Source organism: Oryzias latipes, chromosome 24, assembly GCF_053564925.1.
Source record: "Oryzias latipes strain Hd-rR chromosome 24, Olatipes_Hd-rR_3.1".
NCBI lineage: Eukaryota > Metazoa > Chordata > Actinopteri > Beloniformes > Adrianichthyidae > Oryzias > Oryzias latipes.
In genome coordinates, this window is record NC_136260.1 from 18,720,585 (window position 1) to 18,740,069 (window position 19,485).

The 19,485-nt window shown below is 38.0% G+C and overlaps 1 protein-coding gene across 1 annotated transcript in view; it reads left to right on the top strand.

Moving 5' to 3' along the window:
• Nucleotides 1-527: 527 nt before the first annotated feature.
• The window catches only part of ppp2r5a (protein phosphatase 2, regulatory subunit B', alpha isoform), a 30,301-nt gene continuing 11,343 nt past the window's right edge, over nt 528-19,485 (top strand). Inside the window, exons 1-2 of the mRNA XM_004083439.5 lie at nt 528-1,479; nt 15,451-15,647. Of these exons, the coding sequence (XP_004083487.1) occupies nt 1,332-1,479; nt 15,451-15,647 (345 nt within the window). The 5' untranslated portion in view covers nt 528-1,331. The remainder of the gene's footprint in view (nt 1,480-15,450; nt 15,648-19,485) is intronic.

Sequence of the window (19,485 nt, forward strand, 5' to 3'; positions counted from 1 at the left end):
GACATAAGACCTGCAAATATTAACAACACGTGTTCTAGAATATGGAATTAAACTCCATTTTTCTGCCTGTTCTTGCATTGTCAAAGAAATGCTTTTCCCACCTATCTTTAACAAATAGAGAAGAGTAGCTTTAATTTAAAGTCTAATACGGAAAACAAAAAATTATTTGAGTAAACTAAAAATTTTCTGGCTAATAAAAAAAGTACTAAAATACAGTTTGAACATTTCTTAATTTCAGTCTATAACACGGAATAAGGCAAACAATATTCTATTTTGACTTTTCTTAAGGGAACATTTAGTCAAGCAAAAATTAAATAGAACTTTAAATTTTTCATAATATACAGAAAAATGTGTCTGACATTACAGCCGCCTTTCAGGCCTCATTCAACGTCATCCAGTTGTTTTTGCATGTTGCATTTTCTAAGTCCCGTTTTTCTCGCGCTCTGATTGGCTAAAAAAGTTTCCACTTTATGAGTCCCCTCTTCCCATTGGCTGCCTGAGACGTCAAACAGTGACGTACACCTGTCATCGCCCCTCAGGCCAGCGCACAGACAGACAGCGACGGAACGACTGGGAGTGTTTATGGCTGCCTTCTTTCCCCGTAACGAAGTTGTTTCTTGGTCATTTTTAGACACATCTAGGGGGATTTTGACGTGCTCTGAATAGCGAAGACGGCAAAGCCATGCTCGTGCAGACGAGGCGAACCTTCAAGGACTGAATGAATGCGTCGAGCGAAATTGAACTTCATCGATCTCTAAGAGAGTTTGGAAAATATGCTCAGCGGAAGTCAAAGTTGGGTTAATTGTACAGTATTTTAATTCGCGAAGTTCGTATTTTAACGACGCGCCGTGAGATCCGCATTTATCGGGTATATTTGTAACTTTATTTCCTCGACAGCGTTAGAGATTTTCATTCGGCACATAACGTCGGCTAAATTTAGCAGGTTAGCTAGGTGCGTTAGCTGTCAGTGTAGCTTCTTAACTGTTTTGCTGCAGCCGAAGTTCGCATTTGAGCAACTTTTTTAAGACTATGTCATCCTTGCTTTTCACAGTAAATAGACATTTGTGCACATGCTGTTAAGCTTTAAGAAAGGCGGGGTATTCAGGAACTTGGATTTAGCTGTATTTATGAGGCTAGTGCGGGTCTCTGTTTATCATTTTGCGTTAAATATTCGTTTTGCATGAGATGCAGTTCGTCGAAGCCGAGTGAGCATGATGGATCATACACAATAACAACAAGACTCGGGGAAGGAAAAGAGCGACGGGCTCGTGTCATCTGATAAATAGCTCGCCAGAAATCTCCATCAGATTTTTTTTTTTTTAAACATTACAATGTCGACCATCTCAGCATCCGAGAAAGTGGACGGCTTCACGAGGAAGTCCGTGCGGAAGGCGCAGAGACAGAGAAAATCCCAGGGTTCCTCGCAGTACCGCACTCAAAGCGCTCCAGTGGAGCTTTCCCCGCTGCCGCAGCTCAAAGGTACGGTAAGAGGATGAAGGGGCCTACCGCTTTAAATAGTCTGTGCTGACCACTGTCATACGGCAGGATGTTCAGATCTGGAATGCAACCTATAGTCAGAATGGCAGATAATACCCAGCACATATAACTGGCTGGATGTTGGGCAGCAGGATTGTTGGGTAGCAAAATGTTACCTGTCTGTTGTGTGTTTTCATTTATTTATTTTACCTGTTTAGTAATTATTCTCCCTCATTTTTGAAAGCACCTTGAAAATACTTTAACTGTGAGTTGATGTCACTTTTTTTCTTTTTCATCCCAGACTCACCATAAGTCAGTACAAGTTGTAGCTTTAGACTTTTGATAAATCAAATCTCCATTTCTGGATTGGCTTTTTCGCTAAACAAAAGGTGTTCTGCCATGGATATCCACGTTAAGATACCACGGCCCATCCATTCGGTTTGCCCGACCCAAATCCAAGAGAAGCCAACACTTTCACGTGACTCATAGACGAGAGTGCATCAGACGGAGTCGCCCTCTGCACGCTGGCTTGTTTTTGACCTGTTCATTTTACGCCTCATTTGTCCTAAAGAGACATGTGTGGCCTTAAGTGAGTGGCTGCCTGCCAGCAGAGACTCGGTCCTGTGCAGCAGAGACTTCGTCAAATGAAATGTGACACTGTGTGAGATAATAAGGGTGGCCAGGATGAAACTTTGCTGTCTGTTTTTAGTTGATGCACAGTTGTGTGTTGTAGGTAAGGACAGACATGCAGGGTGGAGGCCTTGCTCATTAAATGTGGCACATCTTTTCTTTATTATTTCAGCGCGTGTGGAGTTTTTGATATTCACTCTCCCTCACAGCAAACAGTATTGACATCTTGGATGGTATTTCACAGGTTTTACTAACAATTTTAAGAGCTACACGCGATTTGTTGGTGTGACGGTTTTTACATCGTGTTCAGCTAAATGTTCTCTAACTGACACGATAAATTCTAAGTTGCTCAAATGCATACCTGCCAGGATACATTTGTCAGCCAATCCATATTTCCGTTTTTATCTCTTTCGCAACCTCGTGGGAATGTGTTCAAATCCCACACCTGAAGAGCATTCTAGTAGTTGGATTCCTGAAGCCTGAGGTCAAAACTAATCTGAAGTCACCTTACTTTCACATCTAGAATGTGCACTTTTATTTCATTTGATTTTTAACAAAATACAGCTTTTATGAACTTTTAAAGTAGTGTTACACTGCAAATGAAATAATCTCTTCGGGTGAACTGTAATTTAGAAAAATGTTTTCAGTTCTGACAAGCTGCAACAGTTTAATAACTGTCTTTTATGAGGAAGAGCGAAGCTCAGGAGAAGAACTTGTCCAGTCAAGTCTCTGAAGCTACTTTATGCAGTCAAATGGTAAAAACAAAATATAGGAAAGAAAGTAGCATCAACAGACTGCTTTTGTAACATCCACAGTATTAAATATTTTTTTTTTAATGTTTCAATTTGACCTCCAAAGGGCAAATGCAAACCAAAAGACAAACATCAGAGCATTGTTGGTTTGTTAAACTTGGAGTCGTGATGCGGACGAGAGTGACAGACTTATTGTCCCACTGGAAGATGCTTCTGCTTGCTATTTGGGGAATTTACTGATATAACTTAGAATATTTTCATGTTTACCTTTAGCTCCAAATTACTCCCCACATATGAGGATTCCAAATTTGTACTCCTTTAAGACGGTTATGAGAATATTACGCTACATTCTTCACAATATTCCAAATGGTATCCAGAGTTCTGCTGGCTAATTAATTCGCATCCCTACTTGGATTTTGTCCTTCCAACTTGTCTGCAGAGCTCACAAATCTTAATATAGAATCGCATGGGCAGAGTGGTACAAGTTCAAAGATTGATCAAAAGCATGTTTTCTAAACGTTTTTTACTTTCACCGTTCCTTTTTGGAAGTTTAACAATGTGATGACCCTGGAACAGAAGCTTCTTCTTCACAAATAACCAGTGAAAACCTTCTGCATAATTTCACTCCAGCTGATGTTGAAGATAAAATAATAATTATTTTAAAAGTGAGTGTTAAAATCAAATTATTGCAATTAAGATGTTCCTAGTTAGCCTATACCTTTTTGAATACTTTTATTTTGAAAGCCTATACCATGCAAAAGGAATTTTTTGAGCTTTTAAGTGTATTAAAATGTTCATTCGTCATGAAAAAAAACAACCCAATGTGGTATTTTGATCTGTATGTCTAAGTAATCCTTTTAAAAACCTGTGATCTGACCATCAGCCCCTCCCAACCCACAAAAACAAGCAGGTTCTCATGAGCTAAAGTGAGAACAGCCCCTTCCAGGAAGTTTTTGCTGCCAGCACCGCCCCCAGGCTAACACACATCCACTTTCTCAGTGGAGCTAGCGTTGATCGGCTAAAACGCTTTCCTTTTATATGAACAATATTCACATCCATCTCTGCAAAGGTTCAGATGTTGTTTGATGCAGACACGCTGCCAGGGCCTGCTAAAGGTTGACATCATGGAATGGGCGGCACCCACGAAAAGCGAAAGGCGGGCCTCAGAGATGGAGTCGTTTTACTCCCGGGTAGGAAAATAGCTCAAGAAAATAACAAATATTTACTAAAACATTAGTCCTTTAGTTTGCAAAAGGTAATATATTATCATAAACATGGATATTGTTTACTATAAAAGACTTATGAATAGCGGGGTGGATGCCCTTTAAATGATTTTTGTTTATTTATGACAGACAGAGTTGTGTTCATATCTTCTCTGCTACTTTTACATTTTGGTTTCAGTCTTTTAGCATTTTTCCCCCACCATCTGTTTTTTTTTTTTTAGAATTTGGGTTAGGTGTGAAGGTCAGGAATCCGGATGGGGTTGGGATTCATGAGGGACACTTTAATGAAAAAGGACTAAGGCTGCACGATATGAGGAAGATTTGCGATATTGATGATCATTTTCCGATGACGATTACATGAACAAACTACTAAACAACTAAATACATAATTTACATTTTACTGCAACAGTCTAGTTTAAGTAAGAGTCAACATGACTTAAATTACACTCCAAATACATAGAAGGTCGAGCATCTAACATAAAAGGGGTCCATCTGATTGGTCAAATGCTTAAAGGGATTTGTTTGATTTGTAAAATACTTCAAGATGCCATAATACAATTTTAGCACTTTCAAGGTAACCATTTATCGCAATTTTCACCGTATTTTGCGACGCGTGTATCGCACACCTTGATATCGCGATACATTTGTGATTTATTGTGCAGACCTAAACTAATAGTAATCTGAGAAAAACCATTGGACCTGAAAATCTTCCTGCAGACGTTTTCTCAAAGTTTTCCTGTTAAATTATTCGTACTCTAAAGCTGTCTAAAAAAAAATAATTTTTCTTTTTCTAGATTATATAATAGAATACATTGAGTTATCAGATGCTGTTGCAGTAAGAATCTAAGCATATCAAAGCAAGATTTCAGTTAATGCGATAAAATACTAAAAGCTAAATTATAAGGAGAAGTTTACATAATTGAATTGGTTAGTTCAAAAGGGGCCCAAGTCCAAGAGGTTTGTTTTTCCAGGAAATGATTTGAATTGCATATCTTAAAGGGAGGCTACACCAAATGATTAACATTTTCCCAGATTTGGCACCAGTTACAAATGCTATAATATGAAGCACCTCACTTTTATAATTTCAGAGGACTAGCAAACTAAAGTCTCTGGACTTTGGCCCTTCTTGAATTAAACAGGGGCCCTGCCATATTGGTGCTGCCATCTATGGGGTAAAGCAAAACTCATGCAAGAGAGGCCCAAGTCCTGGAATTTTACACTTAATACATTTTAAATGTCAAGCATAGTCAACACATTACAACAGACTTGGGACTTTTTTGTACATAATCAGATAGCTTTTCCCTTGAAGACCATAGAACATATATCTCCATTTTGCAATATTGTGGACTTGGGCCCCTTTTGAACTAACCGATTAAATTTTTATCTGAAACAAAAAAAAGGGCAACCCTGACACCCCTCTTCTTCATAAATCATTTAAACATCATCTTTCAAATGAATTTACTTTGTGTTCTTTCATTTTCACGTCGAATCAGCTGCTCTCATCCTTCCTGCTAAACCACCCAGAAATGAGCATTTCTATTTTTAACTGGATTCTTAAACTACTAAATGATAGTAGCCTAAAAGCAGGTTTTTCCTCTCTTGTAGTGTAGAAGCTGAAGTGCTTATAGCTCCTGTTGTGCGATAGACACTAAAAACATGAGTCATTCAGTGACCAATGTTGTTGCCATGGCAGTCACAAGCCTTGAGAGCAAGCCAGGGAAACGTTTGACGTTCCAAATACAGTTTCCTCCTGATCTTCTCCTTCAATGAAGCGCTTTTTACAGCCACCATTACCAACTATCATACACTTTCCCCAAAGGTCAGCAACTGTTTGTTTTAAACCACAAATGCTAGCTAAAAATATCCCTTTTTTGGTGTAAAAAATGGCTTCAATAATACCTTAAAAGCACTAAGGTCTATGGCTCATGAACTAAGACTAGTAATGGCAGTTCCAACCTTTTTGACTTACTTAACTTCCATCATGAGAGCTAAACACCTAATCATCATCCTTGCTGTATCCAGATTAGAAGCACGTGCTTTGTTATATCGACATGCAGACATTTATCCCAATTGATCTGACTATATTATTATTATAGTAGTACCACACATAGTATATTTCTGAAAAAGTTTAGGAAAACAGTGGATTATTGTTGAACTACTCATTATTTGAGTTGTAATTCTAGGTCAAAGATATGATCCGTCTTGTGTTGCTAAACCCATTGGAATTTTGCACTGTAGCCTCATTCGTTTCACAAATGTAGCTTTGAATGATGATGTGTTTTTCATTTAATTTTCATCATTGACTTTGTTTAGCATAAAACCTTTTGAGCATGTTTTCATTTAATTCTGCTGCAGTTGTTAAATAGTTTTAGAAAGACAGAATAGGATAAAACATTGATTTTTTTTTTTTTCACCCAAGCGTTAAACAAGTCCTTTAAAAAAACGATTTTGATATAGTGATAAACAGTTTAATGAAGTGGATTCCAAAAAAGTTTTAAGTCTTTTGTGGATGTTCAGGATACATTTTTCTATTGTAAATGAATAGTAATTATGTAATTGTGGGTCTAAATGATTTTTGTTGGTTGTTGTTTTTTTTTTTTACCGACAGATAATTTAAAGTTCTATTTTATCAGGTTTTTTTTATTGATTAAAAGAAACCGATACACACATTCACACAGTTGTGCCAACCTAAAACCACCAGGGGCTATGTGGGGTTGCGTTTCTTGCCCAAGGACACTTCGACACATGGGTAGGGAGGGCGGGATCTAAACCTGTGATCTTCTGATCAGAGGATGACTGCTCTACCTCTGGACCACGGGCATTATTATTTCTGAAAAGGCTTAATAATAAGCACAACTTGATTGATCTGCAGTGAAATTTTTTGTATAACATCATAAAAAGTAAATGGTTAACAAATCCAAAACTATTCTGAAGACTTCTTCTTCAAGCGCAATTAAGGGAACTTTATGTAACTTCAATACTATTTAGATTATAATGATGGTAATTGTGTGTAAATAAGTACTGATATATTATGAAAAATCATCTTACTGTCCCAGTTTCAGGCAGCCGTCTTAGTGTAACACTAATGACTGACATGACGGGTTGGAATCTACACCCATGTGTAAGAATGCAGTCAAATATAGTTTTAAAGCTACGCAATTCGACCACACGGATTCCTGCGCACACCCACACAGTCACAGCCTCTCATAACCGCACCCTGCTAGTTAAACCAAGCACATTTACAGTGTTCCTCTTAAAGTGACAGCTTAGACAGGAACGATCAAGTCACAATTATAGCACGTCTGGCTAAATGGGTATTTTTTTAAATGTGAAGACGGCATTTATATAAAATTGTGAACTTGTTTTATCCTGATGAGAGTTTAAAGCTGTTTCCCCCCCCTTCTTTGTGCTTTGAAAACACAAGTATCGGATCTAAACCATCCTCCACCTTTTGTTTACAAAAAAAAAAAAAGCTGGGAAGAAGATATTGCAGTTCCCCCAGAGACCACTAGAGGCTGGTTTCAAAATGGTCCAATTCTCAGAAAACAGACCAGTTTGCTTTCTGAAGCCTTTTTGATGTTTATTACTTTATTATTCATAAAAACTCAGAGTAGGGAGGGATTTCTATGTACTTATTTATTGTAAATCAACTGCATTGGATTTGATCATGGCTCAAATTTGTGCATTTCTAGCAAACTTAGTTCTTGACTTTTTTTTGGACGTAGTTATGTGGGATGGAGGAAACCGCCCCTTTCTACTTTAGGCTCCATTTTCACCCTTCATGGGTGAACTTCTGTCTTCTAATTACACGGCATCTAGTAAATAAGTTAACCAGCTTCAAAACAAAAACGGAGTAAAAATGACTTGTTTGCTAAAAGTGCGAACTCATGAAAGTTGATTACACATCACAAAATACTTATTACTTTTACTGACTTTGGACGGGCAATTTTAATTAATTTGAAAGAATTTTAATTAATTAATAGAAAAAAAAACTTAGTTTTAGTGTTGTAATAACGACCCTTTTGTGTTTTGAAACTGTTGCCGGTGAGATGATGGTTGGTGGGAAATGAGTGTCTGTGGATCAAACGTGAGCGCGTGCATGAGTGGGAAACCGTGTGAGCTGTTGCACACGTTCATGACTGCACAGCTGGGTTTTTTTTTTTTTTTTAGCGTGGCAGCAGCTGACATTTATGAAGTTATAAGTTCAGTTTGTTGAAAAATAACCGAGCAAGCTCATATTTAACCCAGACTTTCATTCAGTTCTGTCAAACGTCGACGTGAAATCTGAACAAGATTTAAAAGGAATAGTACAGCTGATCAGATATATTGGAAATGTTTTTGTATTGCTTTGTATTAGAGTTTGCATTAAAGTTGGTGATGGCACAGTTGTTGAGGAGAAAATTAGGAATTTGCTCTTCATGTCAAGTTGCTGACCCCTGCTCTAGAGAGTAGAAAAACTTCTAATAATTATAGAATTTTACTTCTGATCCTCCACTAAATCTACCCGTTACCACTCTTACAATGCAAAACATTATTGTATACCTGTACATATTTTACTTTTCTTTCCTGAAAAGTATTTGTGCAAAGTGTGCAGAAAAAATCCCAAGAGACGAGTGCCTGATTTGTGAGTCATTGTTCAGAGTTTACCTGACCTGCATACTTTCCCTCCGTTTGCTTGGCTTTTCTTTCTGTTTGCCCATTGAGTTCTGGGAATTATTTATGGGCAACCCTGGGACAGGCCTTTGTGTACAGAAACTGAGGGGTCAATATCAGTATAGTGTAAATATGTTTACTGCATCTTCAGCTGCAAATAGGTCAGGATCTGCTGCATTTACACTTTAATGGTTACTACCTGTGTGCACACCTGAAACGTACACTCACAGATTTACCAAAACATCAAGGTTTAGGGGATTCAATTTAATTTTAGGGATTAACTGTTGTTTTTTTACAGCAAGATTTTGAATTAATTTAAAATGTCAAAGACGCTACACAGTTTTCTGTTGTATATTAAGAAGCTGCACACTCATACATGTGTGGATGTCAAAACGTGTGCTTTTAAAATGAATCTTTTAACTTGTAGTCATCACTTTAATTGAAAGTTTCTGCTGATTCTTTTCATTACTTCCTTCTTTTGTTTTGTCATCTTCATCAAGCTGAGATGCTCTACTACGGGGTTTTTCCTCTCTGTTTACTCTGCAGGTCTGAATCATAGAGTAAATTCTTTCTTCCCGTGTTCCCATTAAAGCTGTTCTTTGTTGTGTTATCTTTGCTGTTTGTCTTGTACATTGCTTTAAATGATTTTGTCTTCACTTGAACCTTTGTGCCGTTAATAACTGACAAATGGAAAACGCTAGAGCAAACTTGATGGCAGTTCAAAGCTTGACACTACAAACTGATTTAATGATTTAATTGCTTTTTTTTCATTTTCATAGAACTGTTCTCTTATTACATTACATTACATAATGCTCTAGTAATTCATGAAATAGCTGCAAACTGCATGTTTCTGACTGTAGTTTGGGAAAAGCCAATCAGATATTCATTCATCTGTGTTCATTCTGAAAACCTCCATGGAGCAGAACTACATTTAACAAACATAATGAATGACTAGTTTGTTGTTTGACCAACATCGTCATTGTAGCTCCAAATAAAGCAGCTATTGTTGTTGTTCTTTTTTCCCGTCCTTTCATCTTTTTTGGAGCTGCGCAGTGGAACAGTGGTTAGCTCTCACCCTGGTTTGAATCCCAGCTGGGACTTTTCTATGTGGAGTTTGCATGTTCTCCCAATGCATGTGTGTTGTTGTTTTTTTTTCCGGGGCATTCTGGCCACCTCTCTGTTCAAAAACATGCTTTTTGTAAATTATGTTATGTTGTTGTGTGCCCTGCATTAGACTAGCGACCTGTTCAGGGTGCAACCCTGCCTTTGCCCAACAGCGGCCAGGACAGGCTCCATTAACCCCATGACCTCGAATGGGATATAGGGGGTTAAGGGGATGGATGTTTCATTTTTAGGGTTAGCTAAAGTTCCATTGTTGAAGCTACGAGTACCTATTGGGTTAAATATGAATATGCTTGTTTATTTTACTCAGTTGATGAAACTTTTATGTCTTTCTGGCTAATATAAGCTTGTTGCTTCGGTCATTAGAAATGGTCATTAGAACCATGTAACCTGCAGTTTTAGTTTTTTATCAAGCTCTCTTTGCAGTTTGTAAAATTGCATTCTTTTGTAACTGGTAAATGTCGTATAATTGTAGCGCTTTATACCTGGTTCAAAGTCTTGGCCAAGTACACTTTGACACATGGGCAGGCAGGGCTGCAACCGAACCTGCAATAGTTTGATCAGAGGTTGACCGCTCTACCACTGCTCCACAGCCGGCCCGCTGATCTTTTTATATCTTACTGCACATCGAACAAAAGCAAACATTTTCTCCCATTGTCTTCTATTTGCCTGTTTTTTTTTTTGTTTGTTTGCTAACACTTGATCGGCGCCTTAAAAACACTAAAAACCAAAATGACCAATTAGGAGCTGCAGAAGAGAAAGGATGCAAACTTTCAGTTCTTATTTTATTTAAATATAGCAACAAGAAAAGAAAAAAAAAACAAATGATCTAAAAGAGTAATTTCAAGATAATCTATGGAACATCTAGCGTGTGTTTTTCACCCTGAACCTTTTTGGACTCGTGTCCATTTGTAGAACATGCGTTATGCTGGATGGCTGCTGAAGCTCTGTGTAATTCTCCTTCAGGGACTAAGAGTCCAACTGTATCCCTCAAATAAATGACTCTTTTTTTTTTTTCCTCTTAATTAAAATCTACAGAATTATAGTTAAAGCCTCTAGCATCATTTTATTCACTGTTTGAACTCAAAAATGTGTTTCTGCTCTTTTTATTTATGGCTTAGTTTTGTCATTTTAATTTTAGATAGATTTTTTTAATACTTCCTTTGCTAAGCACCCTGGGGAATCTGCACTAAAGCATCTCTATGTCAAAGCCAAAAATAGCCTGATGTTGGGAAAACTATCTGCATGTCAGACAATATCGAGCCTAACTAGTGTGTCTGAAAAGAAAAGAAAAAATTGTTAGTTTTTTATTTATTTACGGGAATTATGTTTCTTTTTAACAATGTTTTAGATTTTTAAGAAATATTTAGTTTGTGTTTCAGTGAGGCAGCAGAGTAGTCATTCTGTGAAAAATCCTAGAAGCTTTTGTGCAGGTTCAGGGCTGCACGATATAGGGAAGACTCGCGATTGGTGATCAATATTGCCATGACGATACATGAGCAAATAGCAAAACAACCAAAAACATAATTTCCTTTTCACTGCATCAGTTTTATTAAAATAAGAGTCAACATAACTTAAATTATACTCCAAATGACCCTCGTATACAAGGCAAACATCTAAAATAAAAGGGCCCCATCCGATTGGTCAACAGCGTGAAGGCGTCCATCTGATTGGTCAAATGCATCAATGTTTTTTTTTTTGATTCATTAATTACTGCAAGCTGCAATAAGATTGTTTTTAGCATATTTAAGGTTACATATATTGTGCAGACCTATGCAGGTGCACATTTTAAGACCGTAGAAGAACAAAAATTCTAAAACGTGCATATAGATCTTAAAGCATTTGAAGGGTGAACCGTTTAGGTTGTTGTTACATTAATGTTTGCAGGGATGCTAAGCTGCTTGGCTATTTCTGCCTCGACTCCAATTAATATTGAAATTGTATATCCATTAGTATTTTAAATGTTACATAACTGCTTAGATTATTTAATTATACTAACAATAAAAATATACACCTATTTTGATGAAAGTGTGTTTTGTAGACAAACTTCTCCTATGATTTTGTGGTGTTTGTTTATTGCAAATGAGACATTTAGGCCTCGATCATTCTATACCTGCTGCATGTTTTTTTAAAATATCCCTTTCTGGGTAGAAATATGAGCTTTTTATGTGCCATGTTGACATGCCTGCAGGGGTTTCGTGGCCCTTTCATCCTTTTGTTGTTGTTATTCTAGTCTGGTATTCAGTATGCCCGTTCACTGTGGAATCCTTTGAGATGCGATCCTTTGGAAAATTGGCTTTAACGTAAAGTAGTGTGTTAACTAGACAGGGTGGTACAGTTACACTGGCATATTGAGTTGGGTCTGAGCGGCAAGCGGATGGCTGACCTCCAGACTTCAGTTGCATAAGTACTTTGTCAGCTGTCAACACCGCTGGAACATTTTCACTACGTGTGAAATTCAGTCTGAGTTTCTTTTGGCCACCGTAGTGTAGGAGAGCTTCCTCCTATGAGTGGTAATATCGCTTTAGTTACTCATTATTTGCCAAAGAACCGTGCTTTGTCCCTTCCTGACTCCTTATATATTTAGTAAGCATAGCTGTGTAGTGAGGAGGCATTTCTCAGTGTTGCTGTTAGTCTCAGTTTCCTGCTCTGACACTGAGATAAAAACTTATCAGGCGTTTGATCAGTTTTACAAGTTCAGCCACACAGTTTTCAATACTCTGTGAAAGAAAAGTAAGAATATACTACAGATGCCATGATCCCCTTTCCCCACAATTAGGTTCAAACCTCAAACTTTGCTTTACTGTTTTGCTTCTTTTTGATTTATTTTACAAATAAGATTAAAAATTTAAAAAACATTTGAAAAATCTTTTATTTTTTGGCTATTAAGTATGTAACAATTGAGAAAAACCATTCAGTTGGCTTATAGTTGGCCTATTGTAATGTAATGAAATAACAAAAAATAAATCCTTCCTAAATTTGGCACAACACGTGTTGGAAAATTTTGATATGAACTTAAGCAAACGTAGGGATGTAATGATTCACTTTTCCCATGATGATTTCCAATGAAAATCGTGGTTTTGCTGTTTTCATCATCTTCTTGTGCAGTCTTTCTCATGATGGAGGACATATATAAAGAAAATTAAGCTAAAAAATGTGTTTGATTATTCATCTTCTAAACCTGTTTTGTCCCTTTCGGGGTCACGGGGCTGCCAAAGTCTATCCCGGCCACTCGTGGGCGATGTGAATCAGGAGCAAGTGGGAAAAATGCCACTGGAAAAAGCTTTTAGCAGTGATGTAGGTGCCACAGCCGACAGGCCCCAAGCTCCCTGCTCCGCCCCATTCTGATGCATCCACTTCCAAACAAATAGATCCATGTACATTTTTGTTTTCTTGGTCCAAGCTGGCATCTGGCTTGAAACTGGCTTACTCTGCGCCAACACCCCCCCTCCACACACACACACACACACAACTCAGAAGTGACTTTCTAATGAACTCCTGTCGCTCTGCAGAAACTCTGTCCTCAACAAAAACAGCCTAAAAGTTGCATAGTCAGAATTAAGACCACTGGGAATGCTTGAAAACTAGATCAAGAGATGATTGGAGTGGGACTTTAAACTGAGGATTGTGCCATCCCTACAAAATACAAACACATGCTCTAAATGTGTAATTCATGAATTGAGATGTGAATTAAATAATGTTGGGGGGGGAAATCCAGAAACATCTCCAAAAACCTATTTGTCTTAAAGGTCATCTTTCTATTCTTGGCGTCATTAATGTTTGCGTATGTGGAGGAATGTTGTTCTTTTATTCGTTATCACTCAGCCGCCTCTGCTACTGCTGGTGCAGGTGATCGGTCTCATTGGCAAAGCTTGTTAGTCCACAGTGTGTTGTGTCTGAAAGCATTAACCTTAACGCTTCACAAAGACTTGGATCAAAGGGAGATTTTTACACCATTCACCCTAAAACTGCTTTGATATCCCCATTAATTCCCTACAGTTACTTGCATATCACTGCACTTCAAATTAGTCTATACCAACCATTGGCTGTAAATGAAAACTGGACTGAGAAACCCCTCCCCCTGGAATTCCGAACAGGAAGTACCTGGTGGCTCCAAGAAGCCAAAACCCCATAGACTTCTATAGAGAAATAAACAGCTATTACTCAGTCATTCTATTTGTCAGAAATACCATTCTTGCTCTGCTACCTTTTTCTTTAAAAAACATGTTCTTGCTAGTCCTCGTTTTTTCGTCATATATATTTTTTCTTTATTGCAAGTCATTTAAGTACTAAACTGACCAATCGGATCCCTCAAAAGTATGTTATCTTACATTGGACTAGGGCTGCACAATATCAGGAAAACTGCGATATTGCAATGACGATGATGAACATATAGCAAAACAACCAAAAACATCATTTCCATTTCACTGCAACAGTTTAAAAATGACATTACAAATGACCAACATCTACATAGGAGACGGACATCTAATATAAAAGGCCTCCATCCCGTTGGTCTATGATGTAAAGGAGACCATTTGATTGGTGAAATACATAAAGGGATTTGTTTGTTTCGTTAAATACTTCAAGCTGCCATAAGATTGTTTTAGCATATTTAAGGTAACCATTTATTGCGATTTTCGCCGTCTTTTGCAAAATGCATATTGCACAGCGTGAAATTGCGATAACGATAAATTTGCGATATATTGTGCAGGCCTACATTGGACATTTGAAATGTTTGATGGACAGATTCTCCTTAGCCAGCTTTCGAGTGGTAGGGGTGTGGCCTTTCAACAAGCTCACTCCTGAGTGGCAAAAGTGGTTGCCGTAGAAATGTGGACCAACTTGGACCAATTGCCGTTTGCTGAAATTATCTGGCTCCAACGTGGCAACGTCTGTATTGGGGAACATTTGCGACCAAATTGACTTCTTTTCATTGGAGTGTTACACTCACTAGGTCCTGTTCTCGTATACAGTCAATGACACAAACATGTACAATAAGAATGTATTATTACTTCCTTAAAAACCTTTTCTCATTTCAAGTTAAAGTTGGTCAACAAGAGAATTTGAGATTTTATAGTAGGCCAGAAAAATGTCTAGAATTTAATTAAGCATGGATCTGAGACATTCACTTTAATGAAGACCGTTTGCTCCTCAGCGCAATAAGCTTTCGTGGACACCGTATAATTTAGTATAACCCCATCACCTTTGGAGTATCTGGTTGCTAAGCTGCTGTAAATCAGACCGAGCGTGCGGCTTCACCTCAGCTGTAGCTGCTCGCTACGGTTACACAAAGGGCGGCTGGGTTGCTGGACGGCAACATAACTGGACAGCGTGTCTGTGCGCTTTTGGACGCCTGCCAGGTCTTGTTGGGTTAAGCTTGACGACTGAAGGGCTTTGCTGTCAAAGCCAAGGCTGTTTTTTTAAGGGGGCATTGTATGTTTGGTTTTTGTGACCACTTGAAAAAAATGTTTTTCTTCTAAAAAAATTTAAAACCTAAAGGTAGCCAACTGAGTGGACTTGCCTCGTGTGTTTTGCCATTTTTGTGCCTGTCGGAAGTGAATGAATTCCTCTCTCATTTCCTCCTATTGTTCCAGACACCCCCTCTGCCGAGCAGCAGGAGCTCTTCATGCAGAAGCTTAACCAGTGCTGTGTTCTCTTCGACTTCCTGGACTCCGTGACGGACCTGAAGAGCAAGGAGATCAAGAGGGCCACGCTCAATGAGCTAGTTGAATATGTTTCAACCTACAGAGGGGTGCTGGTGGAGTCTGCATACCCGGACATCACCAATATGGTGAGCCATTCCCGTGGAAATGTCATTTCCCTTTTTAGATTCATGAAAGAAACATGACGTCCATCCAAAGGTTGCGCACAGCTGTCCAGCAGTTTGTCAGAAAAGAGTGAGAATCGTGTTTGTGTTTGGGACAAAAGTTTAGATCAGGTTGTTGATTCTTTGCCTGTTTGGAAGAGTCCGCAGAAGGTGGGGTTCAAGTCACGTTTGGTACACAAGAAGATGAATGTATTGATAGATTTTTGATATTTAAATAAGTAAAACAGGATTTTGCTGCTTGAAGTTATTTTTCTAATGCAAGTTTTATTGCAAAAATGATCATAGTTACCCTAAAATGAAAACAACTTTCATAATGATTGTATAATAATGATAATAATACAACGCACAATTTGTTTTTGTGACAGTAAAAGGGGAAAGCATTATTAAATAATGGTTGACGATTTTAACATCTGTCCGGGGACTACAGATGAAAAATAGCCTTTGGGCTAATTCTGACGCATTGCAGCCATGCTTTTAATGTGCACTGTCCTTATTAAATAAAACAAATAAATAATAAAGCCTTTTTTTTTTTACTTATCGAAAAACAACAAACAGGAAAAATGTACACCTAATAGCAAACACCAGCACACACATATTTTGCTTAAAAATATGGACAAAACAACTAAGAATTCCCAATGTTCTAACTTTTGGAACATTTTTAATTATCGATTTAGCCAATTTGATTTGTGGTTGAAGGTCATTCCATAAGCTATCTATCATGTCGTTCTAAATTTAGGTTTTCTTTAAGATTTTAAATGAAAAATATACACATTTTGTACATTATGACATTTATGATGCACGTTATACATCAAATGCCATATTTTAGTAAATCTGCGAAAAATAACTTCTTGCGATTATTTTTTTGCTTTTTCTTTGTAGGATGGAAATGACATTTATAAATGTTTTTGTATTTCCCCAATGTCATTACGATAGACCAGGCATGAAAAAAATCAAGGAACTATATAATGAATACAAGGCACTGGTATCTATGGATCAGTTAACTTCATACAGCACTTTTGTAATGTTTGTTTTCATTTAGTTAAAAGGAGATTTCCAGGAAACTTTGTTTCTGTTTCTCTTCTGATAGTAATATCATTGATTTCAAATGAAATATTTATCTCCATGGCTAAATATCATTAAAAAGGATTTTAAAATGCACATGGGCTATGATTTTCTTCATAGACCTGCATCCATCAGCTTAGTGAACATGTGAATCTAATATCGATTAGCAAGTGGATTAATACACGAGGGAGTTACACAATCGGGTGTTTTAACGAGAGGCCCAGCAGCACTCTGGAACATCTTCTTGGCCGGCGTGTTATAGATTTTGTGTTGATCGCAGGTGTCCTGAGCTGCATCGTTTCCTCCCACAGTGTAAAAGTGAGTCACTTGCAGCCTTTTAGAGCACAGCAGTCAGTGCTGCAGTGATTCAGTCCACACTAGAGATTATTATGATGGATATGAGTGAGCACTTCCTGAGCTGAGTCAAGGAGTATTTAAATGACTGACGGAGAACGTAGGTTGTTTTTCCATGCTGCACTGCACAACTATTGATTCAACCATTGTGATTTTCCTCTTTGAAATCTTAGTTGTGGGTAATTGACTGAGGTTTCTTTGAAATTTTTAAGTTATAACCGAGCATTTGAGCAGATTTGTTACTACAGGCGTTTGTGCTAAGGTATCTAGACTGTTTAGAGGCTTAAATGTTGAATTTTCCAAACTGTGGCACGCCAAAGCTTTACAATAAATGGATCTGTACTGTCCGACTCTTTTAATTGTGTAATTTGTTTGTAGCATGATGAGAAAAATAGGTGCTAAGTGACAGGAAACTGGTTCATGGCTCGGTTTCTGACAGAGTTGAGGTGAAAGTCAGCTAAAATGTCAGAAAGCCGGGCCCGTCATCCGCTGCTTAGCGTTAGAGGACAATGAAATAATGAGTTCTTTAAGTGCTGCTCCTGATTCGGCTGCAGCTTTGATCACTGGGGTTTTCAGAGGTATAAACATCAAAGTCTCTTATTTGCATCAAAGGAGATTTTGCTTCTATTAGTATGCTTTTTTTTTCTTTAAAGAAAAAGAGGTGGTTGCCCAAAGGGGGATTGAGTTTGCCTGTCAATGTAGCTCCAAATAAATTGCATAAAAAAATAGAATTTTGTCCCATTTTCTACAGAATCAGTGTTTGCACCTTTTTGGCCTTTCCTCTCATGTAGAGCAGCCTGTTGCTAGGTGTTGGTTGCCATCACCCATAAGCTGCTTCAGCATCTCATTTTTAGTGAATCTCCTCTAGTTTTTTCCCTGCTTCTCTGCTTTTCTCAGTCCTCCTACATAACTTTCACACATAAATAACTGTTTTCCCTTTTTCTTGATATAAAAATAACAGACGCCCCCCACTGTGGGTTGTTATTTTTTATCGTGCATTGACAAAAATAATTAAATAAGTTTGCTTTTTTGTTTTTAATGTGTGGTGGTTTTATGTAATCTACTGCTTTCTGGAAATCTTGGACTTTTTTTTTTAAAGGATTTGTTTTAAGTTAACTAGATTTAAATGTGGTTTGGTTTACATCATGGTGGATTTGTTCCGACTGTCGTGTTTCCTGGCCTGGTTTAAACCCAGACTCTTTGAAAGATTCAAAATAATCAGAATGCTTTTTGTTTTTCTGGATCTAGAAAAGGAAACAAGCAAAACAGTCGAGTTGAGAGGTCAGGTCATCCATGAAGTGGATAGACTCAAATACCCTGGTAGAAATATGAACTATGATTAAATGTGGACATCATCATCAGGTTTCAATTGGATGCTTTAGGGAAAACTATCTGAAATGTTTGAAAAGGAATTGGCACTGCAGCCAAAATAGGTCCCTAAAGTTACCAAACCTCTCTGATAACATCAGTTAAGATCAGTGAAGGTCACAAAAATGAATCCAGACTTTGTAAGTCTGCTTCTTGAATGATCCAAGCCACCAACAGCGCGTGCATGGTTGCTAAGAGACTGCTGTTAAAGCAGATATGCTGTTAGACCGCCGTTCTGAGGCCTGTCCTGAATTTCCCTGAGATCAGTTCACCTGCTTTTGCTACCAAAATAAAAATAGCAAAAAACTCCAATGTGTGTTTTGATGAACCATAAGATTTACAGAGAATTCAGAATAGATGGCACAGAAAATAAACTCTTATTTTGACATCTTCTACACAGTTTAGCACCGTTAATGTTAGAATTGTTTTCACATCAAGGTGTTTTACTGAAGCTGCAGCTATGTTTTTCCACATCTTCCATCTGTGTTTGCAAGCTTGGGATGAAACGGCGCTCAATCAGAAGCTGTTTGTTGACGCGGCAGATCAGAATTCGGGAAGTTTCATTTCCACCTTCCTCTCCCGATAGGCCCGCTTGGATTTTCCAGCTGCCAATAGTTAATTTGATGTTTGCCTTTCTCACTTCAGCAGGACGTTGTGCATCTAATCACCTAACACTGGCTTTTCCAGCTCCCCGCTGCTCGTGGATGTGCCACAACCTTTTGCTAAAAATAACAGAGTGGGATGGCAGTGGCAGTGACCTGTCTGTGCGATTGTTTCTGCCTCTGAATTTTAATACGGCTTGTGACAAATGCCGAATAAGTGATGGTTTTACCAAGCTGCCTTCTGTTTAGTAAGAAACATCTCGTGCTGACAAATGGGCCTCTATCTAGGAGCTGTGGTGATGTTTGAAGCACAAATATAAATTAAGCCCGTTTCATTTTGTCGTTGCTGATGTTAAACATTAGCATAGAAAGCTTCTCCGTGTTGATCGCAAAGATAAACTTTACCCGCTTCGATC